The sequence below is a fragment of the Carassius gibelio genome, chromosome B5, assembly GCF_023724105.1.
Source record: "Carassius gibelio isolate Cgi1373 ecotype wild population from Czech Republic chromosome B5, carGib1.2-hapl.c, whole genome shotgun sequence".
NCBI classification, from domain to species: Eukaryota; Metazoa; Chordata; class Actinopteri; order Cypriniformes; family Cyprinidae; genus Carassius; species Carassius gibelio.
Window position 1 is genome coordinate 14,753,599 of NC_068400.1, and position 24,078 is coordinate 14,777,676.

Sequence of the window (24,078 nt, forward strand, 5' to 3'; positions counted from 1 at the left end):
AATTGGTAAAGCACCGCGTTATTAAGCGCAAGATTGGGGGTTCGATTCCCCGGGAACACATGATAGGTAAAAATTGATAGCCTGAATGCACTGTAAGTCGCATTGGATAAAAGCGTCTGCTAAATGCATAAATTTAATTTTTAATTTATTAACCACATTTCACATATGAATGAACAGATACTTATAGATTTGTTTCTAGGCATGTCATTCATGGTAAGTGCCCTCATGCAATCTTGTCTACATTCTCCCTCTTGTCATTTACATAGTATATATTAATAAGAAAAACCACAAAACAATTTGCTGACGTTGCACAATTTATTAAGGTATTTTGCCCACAGAGCCAACAGAACACAATTGGCTACATCTCAATGATTACAGGAAAGCATGCAGTATTGTTCAAAATAATAGCAGTACAATGTGACTAACCAGAATAATCAAGGTTTTTCATATATTTTTTTATTGCTACTTGGCAAACAAGTTACCAGTAGGTTCAGTAGATTCTCAGAAAACAAATGAGACCCAGCATTCATGATATGCACGCTCTTAAGGCTGTGCAATTGGGCAATTAGTTGAATTAGTTGAAAGGGGTGTGTTCAAAAAAATAGCAGTGTGGCATTCAATCACTGAGGTCATCAATTTTGTGAAGAAACAGGTGTGAATCAGGTGGCCCCTATTTAAGGATGAAGCCAACACTTGTTGAACATGCATTTGAAAGCTGAGGAAAATGGGTCGTTCAAGACATTGTTCAGAAGAACAGCGTACTTTGATTAAAAAGTTGATTAGAGAGGGGAAAACCTATAAAGAGGTGCAAAAAATGATAGGCTGTTCAGCTAAAATGATCTCCAATGCCTTAAAATGGAGAGCAAAACCAGAGAGACGTGGAAGAAAACGGAAGACAACCATCAAAATGGATAGAAGAATAACCAGAATGGCAAAGGCTCAGCCAATGATCACCTCCAGGATGATCAAAGACAGTCTGGAGTTACCTGTAAGTACTGTGACAGTTAGAAGACGTCTGTGTGAAGCTAATCTATTTTCAAGAATCCCCCGCAAAGTCCCTCTGTTAAAAAAAAGGCATGTGCAGAAGAGGTTACAATTTGCCAAAGAACACATCAACTGGCCTAAAGAGAAGTGGAGGAACATTTTGTGGACTGATGAGAGTAAAATTGTTCTTTTTGGGTCCAAGGGCCACAGGCAGTTTGTGAGACGACCCCCAAACTCTGAATTCAAGCCACAGTACACAGTGAAGACAGTGAAGCATGGAGGTGCAAGCATCATGATATGGGCATGTTTCTCCTACTATGGTGTTGGGCCTATTTATCGCATACCAGGGATCATGGATCAGTTTGCATATGTTAAAATACTTGAAGAGGTCATGTTGCCCTATGCTGAAGAGGACATGCCCTTGAAATGGTTGTTTCAACAAGACAATGACCCAAAACACACTAGTAAACGGGCAAAGTCTTGGTTCCAAACCAACAAAATTAATGTTATGGAGTGGCCAGCCCAATCTCCAGACCTTAATCCAATTGAGAACTTGTGGGGTGATATCAAAAATGCTGTTTCTGAAGCAAAACCAAGAAATGTGAATGAATTGTGGAATGTTGTTAAAGAATCATGGAGTGGAATAACAGCTGAGAGGTGCCACAAGTTGGTTGACTCCATGCCACACAGATGTCAAGCAGTTTTAAAAAACTGTGGTCATACAACTAAATATTAGTTTAGTGATTCACAGGATTGCTAAATCCCAGAAAAAAAAAAATGTTTGTACAAAATAGTTTTGAGTTTGTACAGTCAAAGGTAGACACTGCTATTTTTTTGAACACACCCCTTTCAACTAATTGCCCAATTGCACAGCCTTAAGAGCGTGCATATCATCAATGCTGGGTCTTGTTTGTTTTCTGACAATCTACTGAACCTACTGGTAACTTGTTTGCCACGTAGCAATAAAAAATATACTAAAAACCTTGATTATTCTGGTTAGTCACATTGTACTGCTATTATTTTGAACAATACTGTACATGAGTCTTAACATTGGCTGTTGTGATGATCCGCTAATATAATTATATTATGCCATAAGTGCATAATAACGAGCATTGACATAATTCAGGATAACAAAAGCATCACAGAATCACTACAAGGTTCAGGAACAAATAAAGTACTACCATATTCATAAAGTGCAGTAGATCAAGTCTAGGTCATATTTCATCACAAATATTGAGGAAAAAATATCATATATAATCACATAATCATAATATAATTTTATACATTCTCATTACAGTAATGCAAAAAGGGAATTTTAGCCTCTCCGTCTCTGTCCTCTCTCCCATTCCTAAGAAATTTATTGGAAACTGGAAACATACCATATTATATGAACACTGCTTAGATCACTTTTATCCCAAAACCGAATAAAGACTTAACACAGCGTGCCAACTATTAGCCAATTTCACTCATCAATGTAAATATACAAATTAAGCAAAATCAACCAGGCTAGAACTGTCATCACAAGTCTAATACACAGCCATCAAACAGGGTTTATTAAAGGGAGGCATCCCTCCGAAAACATAAGATGGTTAATAAATTTAATTACTTATCACAACCTCATGCCAGAAAATAAATCACCTTTCATAAAAGCATTATTATTGGACACAGAAAAAGCTTGCAACATGGTAGAGTATCCATTCTCTACAGTGTCACTTTGGATTCAAAACTAATTTCATCAACTGGATCCAAATTCTGTACACGTCTCCTGCAGTATCTGTCATACAAGAAATTTCCTCAAACTCAAAGCCATATCCCTTGAAAAAGAGATACTCTTCAAGGATGCCCGCTATCTCCTTTATTATTTGCACTCTTTGAGCAAGTAGCAGCGGCAAGACGATTGCAAAGTATCACCAGAATTCAGTCAAATTCATACCAACATAAAATAAGCCTGTATGCTGACGACATACTCCTGTATGTAACGAACCCATCAATTTCACTTCCAGCAGTACATAATCTCATTTACCAATTTAGCAGGATGTCAGGCCACTCCATCAACTGTTCAACTGAATTGAACTGGGATGCTGAGGTCAAGAATTATCCTTTTAGATTCATAATAAGACACTTAAATATCTTTGGAGTCCATATTTAGTCTGATATAAAGTTGTGCAATCTCAACCACATACCTCTCCTGGAAGAAATAAAAATCATCTTGACACATGGAACCAACTGCTTTTCTCTTTAAACGGCCACATATCAACTGTTCAAGTGAATATTTGACCAAAAATAAATTACCTTTTTTTCATGATTTCTGTGACTCCTCCTGCAGGTTGGTTTTTCTCTCTGCACAGTGCAATTATTAAATTTTTATAAAAAATAAAAATAAAAAATGTTGTATAAAAAGTCTGCTGATACCATAACTGTATGGAGGACTTGGGGCCCCAAATTTGTATTTTTATTATCTCTCTCAGCAACTAATATATATTCATCATTGGACCAGTAATTATGACTCTATATGGCTAGACAATATCAAACAATTAGATATTAAATATCTACCGTTACCGATAAATCCCTGAAAATACATCTTAAAAACAATTTCACTATCATTAACACAATGAATGCATGGTGGGATACTCATAAAATGTTAAACCACAGTTTTGAACCATCAGATCACACACCACTATGGTACAATCCCATGATTCTCATTAATAAAAAGCCCATCCATGTCACAGCATGGAGTCAGAAAGGGATAACCAGCCTGGGTCAGTTGTACTGTGGTTGCCTGCTCATGACATTTGCCTGCACACTACCATAACCGTCACTTGCTATGAAACAAAACATCAGAATGTAAAAAAAAAAAAAAATCTAATCATAACTGTCATGAAAAAAGGAAAAAAAATATGGGGCCCTAAAATGGGTTCATTTTCTTAATGCAATATGTGACCCTGGACCACAAAACCAGTCTTAAATGTAACTTTTTCGAAATTGAGAAGCTGAATAAATAAGCTTTCCAATGATGTATGGTTTGTTAGGATAGAACAATATTTGGCTGAGATACAACTATTTAAACATCTGAAAGGGGCAAAAAAAAAAAAAAAAATTCTAAATATTGAGAAAATTAACTTTAAATCCAAACGTCCAAAGGAATTCTTAGCAATGCACATTACTAATCAAAAATTAAGTTTTGATAAATTTATAGTAGGACATTTACATAATATCTTCATGGAACATGATCTTTACTCAATATCCTAATGATTTCTGGCATAAAAGAAAAATTTTAATTTTGACCTATACAATGTTTTTTTGGCTATTGATAAAAATATACCCCAGCAAATTAAGACTGGGCCACTCCGTCACATATACCTATATTTCTTTTTTGAAATGAAAAATGACCTGGACATTTTTTTTTCAAAGCTTTACTTAGTGGGACACATAATTAGATGTCTAATTAAACAACATCGTTGGTCGTCGACAGATTTGATGTGCTCTACCAAATAAAGGTATTTGTCCAAAATATATGCACATAAAAATAAACGTAGTCTAACTTTTTTTTAGTCTAACAATTTTATGATCATCCAGCATGTCTCTCATACACAATTTAGTAAACACAATCCAGGGGAACGTTAAGCAGCAAACAGGACCCAATCTCATTGAGTGGGGGTGTGAGGCAGTAATATATGGGCTGGGAGGAGGTGTTGGATGAAAAGGGAAGGAAATGGAGCGGAAGCGTAAATGAAAGTCCATAAGGAATGGGATGGGACGTGAAAGGGGAGGAGAGACTATAAGTCAGAGCTCAACTCAGTGCACTGTTTGTCTGATATGTGGGATGCCAGCGAGTCAATGATGTCCAACAGTAGTGGTTGGCTGAGCGATCGCAGGTTGGGGAGCTTGGACACCTTCAGGGAAGGAAGGAGAACCAAAGAAATAAATGGTAAACAACACAGGCCATGCAAGAGACCGTAAATAAACAGCCAAAAAGAAACAGGACAAAATAGACCAGAACGTCAAATGTGTTTGGGGAATTACATTATGTTCACAAAAGGCAATCACTGGCATTTAAAAATGCTACAATTGTTTGGTGTAACCAAAAGTGGGACAATTTACACCTACTGAAGTGAATTTAATCTATTGAATAGGCCTAAAATGCATATCAAACATACAAGCCTTATAATAAAAAATCTCGGTATTCAAAAAAAATGACTGCAGTATTGTATACATTTAACAGCTTGTAGAGGATATCCAAGTCGCATTGAATGTCTTGGTGACGTGTTTTTAGCCGTGGCGAGGAAGCCAGCACACGCTCAGAGCTGTGGTCAATAGCACACCCACCTTGGTGAACTGATGGACAATGATATGCAGGCAGTGTTTCTTCATATCCAGAGCTTGAGTCTTATCAGCCGCTTCCAAGATCTAAGGATAAAGAAAGGATGATAGCATGTGACTGCTGTTTATGATCATCAAATGGCATATAGTTCAAAATCTCTGGAGTTGATAGGATTTAATGTACTGTATTCGAAAGAAGTCTCTTATGCTAACCAAGGTTGAATTTTTTGATCAAAACTACAGTAAAAAGTTATTTCGAAAAATGTGATTGCAATTTTAAATAGATGTTTTACATTTTAATGCATTTTAAAATGTCATTTATTAACAATTTAAGATATTTTGGATGAAAACCGGGAGGCTTGTGACTGTCCCATTGACTGCCAAGTAAAATACACTGTCAAGGCCCAGAAAATCATGAAAGACATCGTCAGAATAGTCCATCTGCCATCAGTGGTTCAAACTTAACGTTATGAAGATACGAGAATACTTTTTGTAAATAAAAATAATGACTTTATTCAACAGTTTACCTCCTCTGTGTCTCTCCACATCACCCTAGATCCATTTTGGAGAAAATGAGCTGAACACAGGCAGCTTACGCTCTTCTGTGTCAGCTGCGACACAAGGCTGTGCGGGTTTCTTTCAAATCAAAGCGCAAATACACATGGAAAACGTATCCTTGTGGCACTGCTGACACAGAAGAGTGTAAGCTGCCTGCGTTCAGCTCATATTCTCCCGGTTTTCATCCAAAATATCTTAAATGGTGTTAAATTTTGGGGTGGAGTATCCCTTCAGTTGATAGACTGGAGTCATGCAGATTACTTGTAGATAATGTTTTTTTTTTTTTCAGCTGTTTGGACTAATTCTAACGGCACTAGTGTTGTCAAAAGACTCGGGACTTCGGTACCAAGTCGGTACTAAAAAAAATGAAAATTTGATGGCACCAGGTTTCTTTAAGTAGCGGTGGTGCAGAGTACCCGGTCACCCCTGTTCTTGACGCATACAACGCTATGATTTACACAAAGCAGAAAACGCAGACTGAATCTCAAAATCCAGTCATGAAAATTAAACTTGCATTTTAATATGGACAGTCACGGAATTTGTCAAAGTTAGCATAAATTAATCAAATCAAATCTCCATATGGACCAGTATCTGTAAATGTTAAGCTGCAAAAGTTGGTTGAAATAGGAATCCGTGCTCTGCGCGTCTCCGTGTGAATGAATGAATGGTTTGTTTACTACATAGACTGAAGCGCGTGACACTGGCAGTAATTTCAGCATCTGCTGTCTTAATGAGGACATAAATACATAAACTACATCAGTAGAACTGTTCTGAGTCACTTCACAAGCATTTTACCATTTCATTTGACTAAAACAAGTGTCAGTTTAAAAGGTATTCATGGCAACGCATCAAAATAAGTTTTTTTTACATAAGGGCATTGTGCTAGATATATTACTATTATTTAGTAGAATGTATGCGATACTGCTACTACTGTTGAAAAAAATTTATAAAACTTAATTTTTTCAAGAAATAAATCAAACAATACTTCTTCCATGTTTTAATTTTAATAGTAAATCCCTTTACTTTCCAAAAAAATAATTTCATTACGGTAATTAAAAGACAAATTAAATTTGGGTGAAACTTGTTTACTGTTTTTCTTAATTATATTACTTGTAGAAAAACTTTAAACACAATGGCATTGGGTTTATTTTTAGTGATAAAAATATGTAGTAGTTGTTGTTTTTTATTACCATATTTTTTGTCATGTTTTGCTTTGGTACCGAAATTGGTACCGAGAACCGTGGATGTTCACTGGTATTGGTTCCGAATACTGAAATTTTGGTACCGTGACAAGACTAAACGGCACCCATTCACTGCAGAGGATCCAATGGTGAGTAAAAGATGGAATGTTAGTATGTACCTGTAAGACATTTTCTACAGTAACATTCATCTCTAGATTTTGCTTGCAGTAAGCCTGAAGTCTGTTGTTGGAGAAACCATAGTAATAAGGTGCTGCAAACAGGTATCTGTGCACTAGTTAAGGATTTTTTTTTATTGATAAAGCTAAGGTCACTTCTTGCTGATTGTAAAGTAACAGCTCACCTCTCCTTAACAGCTACACTATTTGAGGCACTGATCATATCTCCAGTTTTGTCCAAATATTTGATGTGACACATATTTGTTCAAATATGTAATAATAATAATAATAATAATAATAATAATAATAATAATGTGATAATAATAATAATAAAAGGGGATCTAAAGCAATTCAGCAATGTATTGTGCATGCAACTAGAAATAGAGATTGCATAGAACACAAAATTGTGCACATTGTGCAGCAGTAAAAAGGATACAGCGAGTCCTCTGGAGGCATGTTGACGTCCCCATAATAAATGTAGCGCAGCATGGACTCAAAGGCCTGTGTACTAGGAACCATCTCACCTATAGAAATGTTCACCTGCCCGTCCTCTGGCATGAAGGAGCGGAACATGGCCTCAAAATAACTGTTAAAGAATTGAGGCAGCAATCAGCAGGTAAATTATTCATAGTCATAGTTAAAAATGTAATGATATATATATATATATATATTTATTTATTTTTTTGTACTAAATTTCAGTATAAGCGGTCAAGGCAAAATTTTGTTTAAACTGAAGTACTAAAATTACTAAAACTAACAAAAAAACTAATAATAGAAAAATATTAAAACTGACAAAAAAAGAATCAAAAATCAACATAAAAATCTAAACCAATTCAATGTATTAATGTTTGCTATAATACTATACCATGATTTACCGGATACATTAAGACTAAAAAATATAGTATGGAAAAAGGAAAATACTGTGGAAGTCAACAGCTACTGTTAAATGTTTGGTTGAACCTCATTTTTGGATGAACTATCCTTTTAATACTTAAAATGCAAAGCGATTCTTTGCCGAGGCCCTGGTGACTATCGTCATTACCTGGAGCGAGCAGCAAGTATGGCCTTATGTGCAGGGCGCGGATGACCATCTAGCAAAAGGATGATGTCACAGAACTCATGGCCCGCCCCCTCCAGATAAGCCTTCATGTCCTGAACCAGAGATGTTCCTGAAACAAGATAACTTTTTGAAATCATATACCCTATTTTGGATCGAGTGCTTACAGAGAAAGGACAAAGAGACAATGTTGTTATCATTACCTATATCCACCGGCTGATCCGAATAGACTCTGGGAGGAGGCTGCTGTTTCCGTCTCACTATTTCCACGATCAGCTGAGTGGAAAGGTGCTCAAACTCTTTGGTCATGATCACCTGGTTGAAGTGACTCTCCTTCACCACAAAGTTCAGGCAGTGTTCCTGGGGGTGGAAATAAATAGAGATACAGAGGAGAATCGGTCTTTCTGACCAGGATGTTTTCTGTGATCAGGTGTGTGTTACTTCAGGTTTACCTTGAGCTGGTCCAGCTGAAGTTTGTTTGCATTTTCACACACACTCAGGACGTTTTGAAGATCAACTGATGCTTCAATGTACTGCACACAAAGCTGCTCCAGTCGGGACAGTTTAAAACTCAGAGCGAGTTTATAAACGTCCATGATCAACAGCACATCCTGGACATGACCTGATGAGAGACATGAAGAACTAAAACAGTGCCCTGCTGAGACACTCTCTCAAATCAACAGAAGACCTATGGAAGCCCGTTTCCAACATAGACTAAAAAATAAATAAAAATGGAATTGAAAACTTTTCTCTCACACTTGTGAGTGTATATCTCATGATTCTCATAATTGCTAGCTTATTTCTTGCAGTAATGAATTCTATATTTTGCAACTCTGAAAAGTCCAAATTGTGAAATAAACATAAAAGTCAGAATTGTGGGATAATACGTTTTTTTACTTTTTTTGTGGCAGAACAAAGCTTCCATAAATCTGAAGATAAACAGCTGTTCAGTTTAACTTACCTCTACGTGGGTACTGTATCTTGTCAGTGTACAGGAACTGCATTAAAACCTCAAATGGTTGCGCATCTGCCTCTCTGATTGACACTTCCAATAAAGGAGGACCCCTCGAGGACCTTCCAGAGCTGTCCTTCTGACTGCCTGAGCCAGACTCCTCACTCTCCTCATTGCATTCCAGTTTACTCTTCTACAAAAAAAGAAGTTCACATGATCTGATTAGCCCAAAGGAAACTGTTTTGGCCAGGAATTTGCATTTCTTAAGAGAATGTACATAAAAATTAAAGAACATTTAGAACAAAAAATAAATAAACAATGCAAAAAATATGTGCAAGTTAAAAAAAATAAAAACAATATATATTTAATAAACATTTAATAATATTTATTTGACTAAATAATGACACAATCCACCATAATTTGACATTAGGGTAAATGTGTACATGTTTTATTTCAAATTTTTGCCCTCAAATTATTCCTTTTATTATAATTGTGCACCTTTAAATGCATGTATAACTACAATCCAAAATAGAAATGAAAATGAAATGGACCTGTTTTTGTCGATCTCTTGCCTGTAGAATTTTCTTCCGGAGCCACTTACAGCGAGCTGTTACAATGGCAATATGACCCAGGACCTTCTCCTCTCTCTGTAAATACAAACGGTTTAGAAAAAGCTATTTATTACGAACACTAAAATGTAGCCCAAGTGTGCATCAGATATTTTTTTTCCATAACAAACTAACCTCCCCCAAGATAAACTCTACATCACAGAACTGACGGTTTTCCCACAGTTTGCCATAGTCCTCATGAAGCGTGCACTTTGGATAACAAGAAAACTAGGACAAAAGGTAATAAAGCAAAGACCAGTTAGATTTATATAGTATGTTCGGTTGCATTAGATGAAGCAGATGTATTTCTGGTGGTCAAGCCCTTACCTGAAATCTGTACATTTCTCCACTGCGCACATTATTGTCCACGGTCCCCCCAAAGATGTACATGGCATCATGGATAACAGCCGCTGCATGGAACAGCCTCCCACTTGGCATCTGAGAGAAATGAGCACGACAGTTCAAAAATGATAGATTACACACCACAAACCAAAAGGTAAACCCTTTCCCCCCAAACTACAGGGAAACTTAATAAACTAAACATTTAAACATCCACAATTAGATCATGAATGCTTATGATGTTGTTATGAATTCAGTGGCACTGCCAAAGCTACTACTGTTCAGATGTATTTCATATACATTTATTCAGATGAACTATGCATGGGTTTTATATGGTTAGAAACATACCTCGCTGTCTGTGCTGGGCTGAATGACCTCCCATGTCTGTGAGTCTACATCATAGCAGTGCAGTTCATTGGGTAAGGTGTTGTCTGCCGCCCCTCCAAACACATACAGGTGACGGTCAAACGCCACCATGGTGTGTCCGTAGCGTCTCTGGGGGGGCGGAGGGGAGCCACGCAGCAAGTGCTCAGTTGGAATACGGGTCCATCTGAAGAAAAAACACATCGCTAATTTAAATGTAAAAAAAAAGTGATCCTTTTTATGTAATATTATACTGAACTGAGCTGAATAATGACACTTCTTCTGTAGAGCTGCTTTATTGGTGAAACTGACATTGGTTCATGATTGATGAAGGCTTCCAAAATAACTTTATTTTTTATGTTTATTACTGTGAAGCTGCTTTAAATCTATCTCTATTGTATAAAGTGCTATCAAAATAAATGTGACTTGACGTCAACTAAATTTGTTTGCATATTACACATAAAATTAGATTTATCAATGTCCTCTCTCCCATGCTCACATGTGGCCTTTGAATTCAAACTGAAAGAGGTTGTTGGTGATCTTGGCTCCACTTTGGCCGGAGAAGACAAACATCTTATCCCGACATACCGCTACTGGGAAGTTACAACAGGAAGGTGGGATTTCACCACTTTGTTCAATCTAAAGGAAACAAAGAAAACCGTAAATCAGAACATTGTCCATGTTTGGAGATGTATATGTATATATGTGTGTGTGTGTTGATTTGCAAAAAAGACATACTTTTACCTAATTTAATTATACTGAGCTCCAAAATGTCAATAAAATTACTAACCATTATAAGAAATCCTTAAATAATGCAGTTGATTTCAAATAACTTTACAAAATCTGGGTCTTGTTTGCATTTTCTTCTGTTACTGGCCATAATTCTACGATTGCTATCAGGGTTAGGCATTAAATAATGTCTTCAGAATCATTCATGCATGTGAAAATGGGTGTGATAAGAGAATCCTGTTTCTGAATTAAACTTGTGCAAACATGGTCACCTCTTCCCACAACGCCTGCTCACGATCCTGAAGACTGATGGTCCACATGTCATTTAGCCTGTTGAAAACAAAAAAGGGTTTACAGAATAATAAACTAAAAAAAAAACTTGGTTTTATGTTGAAATAGATTTGTTAATTACAACATATTTATATCTGCCATTCAAAGCTGTGTAAAGATACAAATAATAATACACTTACCTGGCATTTCCATCATATCCAGCAAAAATCCACAGTTTGTCATTATAGACCGTCGCTCCATGAGCTGATCTGGCTACCAGACTGGAACATTCAATACAAAAAAGTATGAAAAACAAATATTGTGTGTCAGACAGGCTATAACACAATTATGAGAATCAATTATTTACCGTCCCTCCACCTTCCATTCAGTCCACTGACCGGTGGCAAACTTGTACTCGAATAGATCATTTTTGTTTTTCAAGTTAGAGTTTGAATAGATGTCTCCAGTGTAGCCACCTAAAATACAAGTAGAAAAACATTTCACTCCCAGGAAAGAAAAACATGACATTGAAAGGCACACTAAAAAACCTACCAAACACAAACATGCTGCTTCCATACACAACAGCAGAGTGGTGGTATCTCGGTGCTGGTGGGGTGCCAGTCGTAAATGCCCTATTTAATGACATAAATCAATATGAGGCTACATAAAACATATTTAAGCACATTGACCTTGCAATTATCCCACAACACTCACCGACACCATGAGCAGTCCTTCACGTCAAACCGCAACAAGTCATTAAGCATGTTCTTGCTAGAAGAGATAATCACTCATATGAGATCCTTCTGTGTGTTTTAGAGTGTGAGAAAAGTAGGGGGAAACAATCCTCACCCATTGTCTCCTCCAAAGACGTAGATGGCATCTCTGTATGCCACAACAGTGTGTTTGCTACGCCTGCAAGAAACAAAACTCAGTTTTCTCCATTGAAATCATCCAGCTAAAAATGGAGAAAAGCTGGTGTAAATGAATAAATAAACAGTTACCTTGCACCCACAAACTCATCACACGGTGGCAGCCTCCTCCAACGGTGGACGGTCTCAAAAGGGCCGAAGTTGAGAGTCAGATACTCAACACTGTCAGAGCAGCTGTGGTCAAATTCAACACTGGGAGCCACTTTGGATTTACAAGACATGGCTCCAGGAAACCATGGCATCCAATTCACATCTAACAAGGTTTAGTCCAGCCGAAGGACCAAGTCTAGAACGAAAAATATCTAATTTGTATGCAAGCTGTTTGACTGTTTGATCCGTTTCTGGTTCATCTGAATCATATTGCCCAAAAGATGATGATTGTTTACGAACTAAGTTAGCGATAACTGATATCTGATAATCTACCACAGTTTGTAATCATCTAAAACCTAAATAGAAATCGTAAAAATAACGTGAGATATCAAACCTCAACCAGTGTGTAGAAAGAAGTAATATTATGAAATGTATATAAATAAGATTTGCATCTCTTCCAGCTTTTCTGATCTAAACGTCGAGGGAGGAGACGAGCCTTCCTGACATGCGCAGACTCGCGGCTTCGAATGGAAGAGCGCATACTAGACGTCATCAACAACATAAAATCACAAAGATAAATTGCACTTACTTTAATTTATTACAATTTCCTTTTATTACCAAACCGTAGTTTTTTTTTTCATTTTTAGATGTACTTAAATAAAAATTAAAGTAAGCATACGTAGAGCATACGTGATAACGTACGCGTGAGGTTGCATTTTCATTGGTTGAAGTTTTGAGGGGCGGGATCAAAACAGGAAAGTGACTGGAGCTCGCGGCAACAAGACAAAACGCGCCAAAATTCTATGGTGGAGGTAAAGTGTGAGCAACGGAAATATTTATATACATATTTACAGTAGCATTCTATGTACCAGTAACAACGCGTATTGTATGAAAATGTATGAGGAGCTATGATGTTTCATCGTCATTGATAGGACATTAGTGATATTTATGCAAGCAGCAAGTCTAATATTAACTCGCGTTGAAAGTGTTGAAGACAGGCGACCGCTCGAGTTGTGTATCGTTACAGTAAAGCTGTTAACTAACTACGTTAGTTCTCCTCTATTTAGTGACGGATTTTCTCGTCAGCTATGGTTTTACAAAACAGTGGGCGATTTAAAGCAGACCGAGGTGGTGGAGATCAGGACAACCAGCAGTAAGTGTTCATAATGTTAACATATTTCAGTCTATGTAGCTTAATGTTAATTTAGTGTAAAATCAAATGAATAAACGTTAATGCCTTTGATATATCTTGGTTATCATGTATATGCTGTATTAGAGCCAGATAAATGTTCGAAATTGTTTGTCAACATTTTTAATAGCTTTTTAATTTGCACTAAAATTTTCCTAATGTTGTTGTTTTAGTATTAGTTTTATACTATTATAGTTTTTATTAATATATCGATGTAGCTTTTATTTGTATATTTCCAGTTGAATTAAAACGTATTGTTTTGTAATTTTCAATATTACTTTTTTATTCTATGTAACATTAGTTTTCGTAAATGTTTTGTTCAGTTTTAGTTTTATTTCAGGTAACTGTAGTAATTTTAGTACTTCAACAACCTAAACTTATTTGAGTAAAAAATGAGTTTCATTGAAAGTTTTTCATCTAATATCTAGGCCTATATTTTCTTTTTGAAGACAATGAAGAATTTTTTTTTTTTTTTGACAGTTTGTTAACAGTAATTGTGTATTACAAATGTTTTTTTGTTTTTTATTACCAATTCATGCAATTCCAATTAATATGAAGTCATAAAAACTGAATGTAACATAATTATGGAAGAATTAAAGAAAATATTAAGCAGTTTTTACCATTGTCAGTGGCTGTCGAATGTTATTGCAGTAAATTTTCTGTTATTTTTTAGGGATGATGCATCAGCTATGTCCGCCGTCAAGCGGCTGGAGCGCAGTCAGTTCACTGATGAGATGGACGAGCGCTTTGGCTTCGAACGGATGAAGGAACCTGGGGAGAAAACTGGCTGGCTGATCAACATGCATCCGGTAAGAATGAATGTCAGACAGTCAACACAGGGTTTAGACTGGCAGTAAACTTTGCTTTCTGATAATCTAGCTAAATATTATGAAGGGTTTTAAACATTGAACAATTTATTTCTTCTCAGACTGAGATTCTGGATGATGACAAGCGGATGATCAGTGCTGTGGACTATTACTTCATACAGGAGGATGGAAACAGATTCAAGGTGCCATTACAGCATTCTGCAAATATGTATTTATTTATTCCAAAGCAAATATTAAAAATTACTCCATGTTGTAAAATAACAAAAGTTTGGGATCTGGAAGTTTAAGTTTTTGAAAGAAGTCTCTTATACTCACCAAGTCTGCATTTATACCATTAAAAAATACTCTAAAAGCAGTAATATTGTGACATTTTCAGCATCATTATTCCAGTTTTCAGTGTCACATGATTCTAATATGCTGCACAATAATCATTCTGTATTATCAATTTAGAAAAATCTTGTGCTGCTTAATATTTTTGGGGAAACCATGAGTTTTGTTTTCTTTTTTGAAGAAATAGAAAAGTTCAAAAGAACAGCGTTTATTTGAAATATAATTATTTTGTAACTTTATAAAAAAAAATCATATATTTTTTTTTACTTTTAAGTTTTGATCAATTTTGTGTGTCCTTGCTAAATTAAAGTATTAATAATAATTATAATTATAATTATTATTTAAATTACAGATTTCCAAACTTTTGAACAGTAGTATATTTTATCCTGAATCACACTGATATAGAGCAGGATAAAGAATATCTTATGTTGAAATAGGTCCTGATGTTGTAAGTTTCAACTTTTTGTGTACGTGTCCTTCACAGATTGCTCTTCCATATAAGCCATATTTCTACATAGCCACTAAAAAGGTGAGTTTAAAGCTTTTGCACTGAATGAAAACATTTTGGGTTGGATGGGTTGAATGATATAACTTTTGTGTTCTCTAAAGAACTGTGAAAGAGAGGTCATCTCCTTCCTGTCCAAGAAGTTCCAGGGAAAAGTGGCTAAGCTTGAAGTTGTCCCAAAGGAAGACTTAGATCTGGTGAGTAAAGTTCTTTCATACGTTAGGTCAGTGTTTCTCAACCTTTTTTCTGTCATTTTAGATAAGTAAAAAAAAATCCCACTGCACATCACTAAGGACTTAAGATAGAAAAAGGGGAAAGGTTTTCATGTTTTGATTAAATTTTTTTCAATAATTAAACACTGCTTCGTCAGAGTAGGTATTTTGGCTTTATATAGGATCAGACACTTGCACTTAACATTTTCTGAAAATCATTCTCAATTGGATTTAAGGTTTTTGATGAGCAAATGGAGTCGTGTATTATGTCTGTCATTAGAATGGCTGTGTCTGAGGCAGTAAATTAGTCACATTACATTTTCATCGATTTCCAGATTATAAAGTTTATAGTAGTTATGAGAGTTCAGTTTCTCCTGTTGTTTAATAAATTTGGCCAGAATCTCATGATGTAAAAGGTGAACTGCTATGCACAGGATATTTCAAACTAACAAAAGTATATTGGTTACAACTGGACGGCAAATGCTAAGACTCTTCTCTGCTCCTTAAACACAAAAGCTCAGTTAGTTTTGTGTGTCGCAGCACTTCATTGTAAATAGAGGCAAGGTGGAGTGTAGTTATGAGGTTTGACAGACAATTTGAGGATCCAACGGCATTACGAGGTTTAGTCACAAGCCCTTTAGAATGCTTTTCATTGGTTAAATATTTGCAAAACCCACAAACAAACATAACGATGACTGATTTAAAATAAAAATAACGCAATATAACAGAGATAGGAAGATTTTGATAATTGTCCTAGTGTCCTGGCACTAGTTTGGAAGCACTGCATTAAGTAAACTTCTGCTGACTTGTTGCCTGATCGATTTATGTCAAAATAGGAGTTCAGTACAAACCATAATCTCTTTTACAATGCTTAGCTTTAATTTTGTTAATTTATTGATCCTCTCTTTACTTCCTGTACCACCGAGAGATGCCCAAACCAGGGTTAGTTGGCCAAAGTTGACTCATGATGATCTTTGATTTGTTCTGCCATCTCATATCACCAAGACGTGAAAAAAAAAATAGAAGAAACGATTCATTCCACTGGAGCATATGCCAAAGTTTAATATTTACATGTCATTTTACTTTTTAATGTAATGCTGTTGGATGTAATGCAACATTCGGCCCACATTTTATTTCTGACATTTTTTAGTAAAAGGTGTAGCCACTTCTGCTTAATAATTTGATTGCTGTGTGTCTTTTAAAGCCTAATCACCTGGTGGGCCTGAAGAGGAATTACATCAAACTCTCTTTTAACACGGTTGATGACCTTATTAAAGTGAAAAGGGAGATCTCACCTGCTGTCCGCAAGAACAGAGAGAGAGAGAAGTCCAATGATGCCTATACCAGCATGTTATCCAGGTATTCATACTTTGGCAACAACAACAAAAAACTTAAATACTTTAATACCAGTTTAAAAGAAAAGACTTTCTCGTTTAATGCACCTGACACCATTCACTATTGTTATTTGGTCCTGTAAAGTGAATAAGGCATTTGTGTGTTACAGTGCTTTGGTTGGTGGGAGCGTAGTGACTGAGGACGAGGATGGCACTTCAAAGAAAATGACTGAGCAGCTTGACAACATCGTAGACATGAGGGAATATGACGTTCCTTATCATGTCCGCGTTTCTATTGACCTGAAGATTCATGTGGTAAACCAACAACAGAGGCCCATAGAAGCTATATGAGGGATTATCAGATATGTTTAGTATTCAGATGAGCCCTTGATTGTGTGCTCTGTTTTCTGACAGGCTCACTGGTACAATGTGAGGTACAGAGGAAGCGCCTATCCTCCTGAGATTGTGCGCAGGGATGATCTTGTGGAAAGACCTGTAAGAATCTTAACAAACCTTGTCTTGAATGTAGATTTGTTTTAATAATGTCATTCAGCTTTTGTGCATGAATGATGAAGAATCACTGAATTATTGCTGTATTTTTCTCTGCCTGTCTAAGGATCCTGTAGTGTTGGCTTTTGATATTGAGACCACAAAACTCCCACTGAAGTTTCCTGATGCTGAAACAGACCAGATTATGATGATATCATACATGATAGATGGGCAGGTAATGTCTTTTACGCATTTACCTTTCTGAAAGGTCAGTCATTCAATATTACATGGCTGTTTTATCCATGCTGCGGTTAAATTGTGTTTGTTGGCCTCTTTGATGGGTTTAATAATGTGTTTTATGTATTTTTGTATACTTTTTTTTTTTTCCCCACAGGGCTTCCTCATCACAAACAGAGAGATAGTCTCTGAAGACATTGAGGACTTTGAGTTCACCCCAAAACCTGAATATGAGGGTCCCTTCACTGTATTCAATGAACCTGATGAGGTAAAGATGTACAGTATATGATGTGCATTGTTTACTAGACTATTAATGAGTGCCAAAATTAAACAGTTAACCAATTTTCTGTAGTTTGTAAATGGGCCTTCCATATTTCTGACCATTTCTGTCTGCTTGCAGGCCTCTCTTATTCAGAGATGGTTTGAACACATCCATGAGACCAAGCCAAACATTTTTGTCACTTACAATGGAGATTTCTTTGACTGGTGGGACATGATTTTGTTATACTATATCATGCTTTAGTTTTTACATATAATAGTTTATGTAATTATATGGCATTTACTTGTTGAATGGTGTTTTCTTCACACATGTTTATTCAATAGCATATGCTCATGGTTGATTTGTGTCTCTGTGTCCTCAGGCCATTTATAGAAACCAGAGCAGCCCAGCTTGGCTTGAGTATGTATCGGGAGATCGGCTTCCAGAAGGACAATCAGGGGGAATATAAAGCCAGCCAGGCTATTCACATGGACTGCCTCAGGTGAGAGCAGCTGAAATGTTTTCTTAAAGGGCACTGAATGAAAATTACCCACTCTTATGACTTTACATTAGTAAATATACCGTGTGTGTGTCTCTCATTATTCAGGTGGGTGAAGCGAGACAGTTACCTGCCTGTAGGAAGTCATAACCTCAAGGCTGCAGCGAAAGCCAAGTTAGGCTATGACCCTGTAGAGCTGGACCCAGAGGAGATGTGCCGTATGGCTACTGAAGAACCACAGGTGCTCTTCCTATACTCTCCAGCTCCCAACTCTCACTCATTTACACGACTGACTGTTCACTTACACAGTAACCGCTGCAGTAAGACATTTAGCGCAGCGGTTATCATTTTCAATGTATTGTGCAGCTAACAAGATCACATTGGTATTAAATCCTGATTGATATAGCTGCATTATAAAGACATTTAATATGCTCTTATATTAGCTGTAAGTTTTATCAGTTTGTGTATTATTCATTGCCTTTTTATTTATGTTTTATTTTATTTTATTAAATATTCCAATTATCAGTGCTTACTTTTGTTTTATTTGCGGTATTATTGTTTTTCCAGACTCTGGCCACCTATTCAGTGTCTGACGCTGTGGCCACATACTACCTTTACATGAAATATGTTCATCCCTTCATTTTTGCCCTCTGCACTATAATTCCTATGGAACCCGATGAGGTCTGTGTTCAATAAATCTTCTATTTTTATTGGTACTACACTGAGATGAATCAAAACTGTAGATGTAATGGTAACATCATTGTGCTTCTTTATATGTGTGTTGACACACAAATTCAAACAGGTTTTGCGGAAAGGCTCCGGTACCCTGTGCGAGGCCTTGCTGATGGTTCAGGCCTTCCATGTCAACATTGTCTTCCCAAACAAGCAGGAGCAGGTCTTTAACAAACTCACAGATGATGGTCATGTACTTGACTCTGAGACTTATGTAGGTGGCCACGTCGAGGCTCTAGAGTCTGGTGTGTTTCGTAGTGATATACCCTGCCGCTTTAAAATGGTAACTAAGACTTCAACTTTAACCTAAGCACACAGTATTTAGCTGTTTATTTTTTGCTGTATCTGCATAATTATTTATAATTCTTCTTGTTCTGACAGAATCCAGCAGCATTTGACTTCTTGATTCAGAGGGTGGAGCATACTCTCCGTCATGCAATTGAGGAAGAGGAGAAGGTTCCCCTTGAGCAGGTCACCAACTTTAATGAGGTCAGTCGGTGTCATTTGTTTAATGTTCAGTATGACATTTTGTACCTTTGGACACTCAAGACATGATGCCTGTTTTATTAATTATCATTAGCATGCGTACATGTTTCCAACTTATTCTACAGTTGACGTGTATTTGACCTGTTTTAGGTGTGTGAGGAAATCAAGAGGAAGCTTATCTCTCTAAAGGAAGTGCCCAATAGAATCGAGTGTCCTCTTATTTACCATCTGGATGTAGGGGCCATGTACCCCAACATCATTCTCACCAACAGACTACAGGTACAGTGCAGTTCTCATCTTAGTTTGTAAAGGTGTTGATTTAAGTATAATGACATTATTAGATCAATTCTAGTTTCTCGTTTAGCTGTATATGAATCAAATAAGGCAAATGATCTCTTTCTCTTCTTCTGTTTTTCTTTTAGCCCTCTGCCATGGTGGATGAGGCGACCTGTGCCGCCTGTGATTTTAATAAACCTGGTGCAAACTGTCAGCGCAAGATGACTTGGCAGTGGAGAGGAGAGATCAGTGAGTCATTTGAACATTTGTAAGATGTAACTTAAAAATAAAATGTAAAAAAATTAAGTCTGCATGAATGCATTCAATTCATCAAAAGTAACAGTAAAGTCATTTATACCATTACAGCAGATTTGTAATCTGGTATGAACTTCCTATTCAAAGAATCTAAAATTTGTCATGGTTTACACACAAATATTAAGCAGCACAGCTGTTTTCAGCAGTGGCAATAATAACAAATATTTCCTGAACTGTAAGTCAGCATGTTAGAGTGATTGTCATTGACACTGAAAATAAATGAAAACTAAAAAGTAGTTTATAAACCATTAGATATGTAACTGTTATGAAATGTTAACATAGTTTTTCTTTTTTCTTCTAGTGCCTGCAAGTAGAAGTGAGTTTCATCGCATTCAGCAACAACTGGAGTCTGAGAAGTTTCCCCCTCTCTTTCCTAATGGTCCACCACGTGCTTTCCATGTGCTCAACAGAGAAGAACAAGCTCGGCATGAGAAGAAGCGGTTGGGAGGTTAGTATACACCTGTGGGGAACTAGGTTTAGTTGTGTGTATGTGACCATTGACATAGACCAAGATGCACTCAAATTAGGGATGTCAACGATTAATCGATGATCGATTAATTGTCGATAAGAGATGCAATCGATTAAGGCTGTCGATGGTCGGTTAACCGATTCAATGTTGGGCTAAGTGCGGCTCATGCGCACTCAACACGTGCGAGCGGCTGTGAGTGCAGTGACGATATATAAAAGCATCATCATTCATTCACAATGTACAAATTAAGCTTTTAATGTGATTTAAACTTTAAAGTACATTAAAATAGAAACAACATAAAAGTTCTTCAACATTAAAAGCAATAGAAATGTAGTTACTAATCATTTCGTCAGATAACTGTTTTATATCGTGCGCTTTGCAGGGCTGCGGGACACAGTGACAGGACAGGTAGTCTATTCATTCCTACAACTTGTTAATTCATTCCTACGAATTATAAATGTGGCAATTGTCCATGTTTCATTAATTTTGTTCCCTAAATAACCCATGATTTAAGTGAAATAAGGGAACAAATTAATAAATCGAACGAATTCTTAATTCATGAAATCTTTAATTTCCCTTCCCATGTTTACCACAGTAAGAGATGCGAAAACAGTTATTAAAAGCGAAAGATAATAAAATAAACCTGGGAAATTAGAGGGTTAGACTATGAAGATTTAGGAAAAGAAACAATGCCTAAATATACTGAATTTGTGGAAATTCGTGACCAACCGGCAAACCAGAACAAAGCCGCGTAAATGAAGACTATGGGGTCCAAAAGCATGGTCGCGAGCTAACATTTTCCAGTTAACCTATTATTCCTCTAATAAACAAAGCTTTTATACCACACTTGTCATAATCAGATCTTATCATTTCTAAATAAATAATTGCTGGATTCAAAACAGCGATTAATAGGCGCTGTGACCGACACATTCCTGGAGCATTCACTGCTGTCACTAAACGGTGACGCCTAGCATCGTTCACAAGTTTCTGCATGGACCTGACTATGGCACAGGTTCTAAGCCCTGGGACAAAATGGGATGCTTTAAGGAAAATTTATAGCCTACTAAGTAATAGGCCCAACATAAAAATAACAATTTGTTTTCATGTTTTTTTTTTTTTTTTTTTTTTTTTTTTTTTAAATAGGCTATGCGAAATATATCCGACTTAAATAATTAAGATTAACGGATTTAAAACAGAAGTGTGGGCGCTCCATAAGTTCACAAAAAAACAAAACAAAAAGGATGACAACGCATTCTGTTTGTTTGCTTTATTTTACAAGAGCCAAATCTTCTGTTTTTATTGTGAGTGTGCACAAATGAAAGTAAACACTTTTGCGGAAAATATATATATTTTTCTTCTGTCTCAGCTGTTTCGATCGCGCTGGAGCCTGCTGCACACGTAGCTATATTCTAGCGATTCAAACTTACATCGCAGTCTGTTCATTATCAAAATAAAATAGTCAACTAAACATTTAAAAGGTTACACTGGTCAGTTTAAATAGACCGTAGTATACCGGTCCTCTCTGCTGTTCTAAGGACGTTTTTGCTCATATGAAGAGGATCATCTTTTCCGTCTATATGCGAATGCGTGTTAAGTACAAGCCTAGTTTACATTATAAATAATAGTTTAACATTCAAGTACATTGCGAATATGGAAACATTTCGATTTGTGCCGAATGAGACATGAGCAATAACCTCCAAATAAATCTAGCCAAAGCCGCGCTCGCTCATCCTCGTCTGCACGCATGCACTGTCACGATCTAATGCGCTGTATGCCGGATTTTTTAAAATCTGACATTTTCTAGGACAGAATCCAGCAGGATCAAATTAATGTGAGCAACTGTGTTTTGGTGCAGCAGCGCCGATGTAGTTCACTTAATGTGCAGCGCAGTCACACGCGCTCCACATTTCGGATAATTTTATACAATAATGTCAGTTGAAAACATTGCAATTGTGCTTTAAAATACAACAACGAGCACCACAAAACCATTTCAAGAGGCGCGTTCAGCGTTCTCCGTGCGGGATTGGAAACTGTCAACAAAGTAAAATGACCTCAAAAGTATGGCGCGCTCTCTTCATTTTATCAAATGATCATAATCGCATCTATTCATTTTATAATCCTGCTACTAGCATTTTATTCAGACTAAAACCTCTTTAATTCAAGTGAGAAAGCGTTTTGTGTGTGTGTGTGGCTTTTGCACATCCTGTCATACCGCTGACTGCGTGCCTGCAATAGACGCATTTTGCAGTATTATGGTTAACGATTAATCGATTAATTGATCGTTAATTTAAACGACGATCGATCATGGAAATAATCGAAATTTGACATCCCTAACTCAAATTATGCACACTTGTATAGATGAATATTGATTAGGGTTGGGTATCGTTTGACTTATCAATTCCAATTCTTATGGATTCCTAGTTTCGATTCCAATGAGAGAAAAAAATCCAATATTAAAAAAAAAAAAAAGTCATTTATTCTGTGTTTTTGCAACGCATTCTGTTGCAGCTGATTAACATGAGCAAAAATCAGCAGCCTACAGACCACTCACAAGAGGAAATTTTGTTTATGCTTTAAAAAAAAAAATACCACAGCATAAACAACTAGACTTATATACATTTTAAAAATTACAGTGTTAAAAAAAAAGTAAACAGTCAGTAATAAAACAGGAAAAAACAAACCAGTTAGCAATAGCATTAATAAATACAGCTGAATCTAACTTCAGGAACAGAAACTGTAATTAAATTAAATTAAACTGCATAGTTTTTATATGTAAATAAAATATTGATTATTTAAAGTTATTCAATATATTCAAACAAGACCAGTGAATGATTTTCTTATGTTCTTTGATTAACATTAATGACAGGCAGTGGGTTTATTAGGCTGCTGTCTCTTTAACACCAAACACACACAGATCTAAAAATAGTGTACACATGCGTTTTTTTTCTCATCTGTTTAAGTTCACTTAAGACAAAAATGGCAGTGTTTATGAGGATACACTGACCTAGTTTTCTACATACTGGTTGATTAATATGAAAGAAGTCAGTTCTGGCTCAAAAAAAAAAAAATCTGTAGTAGAAATGCACAGAATGGTTTGAGAAAGGACACCGATTTGAACCACTGTTCTCTGTGCTCACACTTCAGACATGTGCTCTGCATGCAAGCATGACGCAAGTTATTTCCATTCCTGCACTTAAATCATTTTAAATCACATTAAAATATGAATGCAGGAATCGTTAAGCAGAATCAAAATGCAACAATCTTAGCGAATACCCGGTTCTTGGAAATTTGAACCTGTATAAATGGAACTATAAAATGGAACTGGTTTTCGATACCCAACCCCTAATATGGATACACTTTATT

The 24,078-nt window shown here is 36.3% G+C and overlaps 2 protein-coding genes across 3 annotated transcripts in view; one reads left to right on the forward strand and one right to left on the reverse strand.

Annotated features, from left to right (window-relative positions):
- Positions 1-1,963: 1,963 nt before the first annotated feature.
- Positions 1,964-13,094, reverse strand: lztr1 (leucine-zipper-like transcription regulator 1). Its single transcript, XM_052556346.1, has 21 exons — positions 12,951-13,094; positions 12,539-12,752; positions 12,387-12,449; positions 12,252-12,308; positions 12,090-12,169; positions 11,905-12,013; positions 11,738-11,818; positions 11,540-11,597; positions 11,038-11,177; positions 10,524-10,725; positions 10,164-10,274; positions 9,972-10,064; positions 9,780-9,875; positions 9,238-9,421; positions 8,729-8,898; positions 8,480-8,636; positions 8,262-8,388; positions 7,656-7,805; positions 7,223-7,328; positions 5,311-5,391; positions 1,964-4,877 (listed from the first exon to the last, which is right to left on the reverse strand). The coding sequence occupies exons 2-21, from the start codon at positions 12,706-12,708 to the stop codon at positions 4,761-4,763; spliced, it is 2,352 nt and encodes a 783-aa protein (XP_052412306.1). The 5' UTR covers positions 12,709-12,752; positions 12,951-13,094; the 3' UTR covers positions 1,964-4,760.
- A 208-nt stretch (positions 13,095-13,302) lies between these two features.
- Positions 13,303-24,078, forward strand: part of pole (polymerase (DNA directed), epsilon) — a 31,220-nt gene continuing 20,444 nt past the window's right edge. The window contains exons 1-20 of one of the 2 annotated variants that reach the window (XM_052556345.1): positions 13,303-13,368; positions 13,624-13,709; positions 14,419-14,554; positions 14,674-14,754; positions 15,387-15,431; positions 15,512-15,604; positions 16,824-16,978; positions 17,124-17,268; positions 17,368-17,448; positions 17,570-17,677; positions 17,837-17,947; positions 18,080-18,165; positions 18,321-18,440; positions 18,546-18,678; positions 19,005-19,118; positions 19,240-19,452; positions 19,551-19,658; positions 19,806-19,934; positions 20,078-20,180; positions 20,548-20,694. In XM_052556345.1, the coding sequence (XP_052412305.1) occupies positions 13,645-13,709; positions 14,419-14,554; positions 14,674-14,754; positions 15,387-15,431; positions 15,512-15,604; positions 16,824-16,978; positions 17,124-17,268; positions 17,368-17,448; positions 17,570-17,677; positions 17,837-17,947; positions 18,080-18,165; positions 18,321-18,440; positions 18,546-18,678; positions 19,005-19,118; positions 19,240-19,452; positions 19,551-19,658; positions 19,806-19,934; positions 20,078-20,180; positions 20,548-20,694 (2,173 nt within the window). In that variant the 5' untranslated portion in view covers positions 13,303-13,368; positions 13,624-13,644. Of the gene's footprint in view, positions 13,710-14,418; positions 14,555-14,673; positions 14,755-15,386; positions 15,432-15,511; positions 15,605-16,823; positions 16,979-17,123; positions 17,269-17,367; positions 17,449-17,569; positions 17,678-17,836; positions 17,948-18,079; positions 18,166-18,320; positions 18,441-18,545; positions 18,679-19,004; positions 19,119-19,239; positions 19,453-19,550; positions 19,659-19,805; positions 19,935-20,077; positions 20,181-20,547; positions 20,695-24,078 lie in introns of both variants that reach the window. The other variant, XM_052556344.1, reaches the window with a different exon arrangement.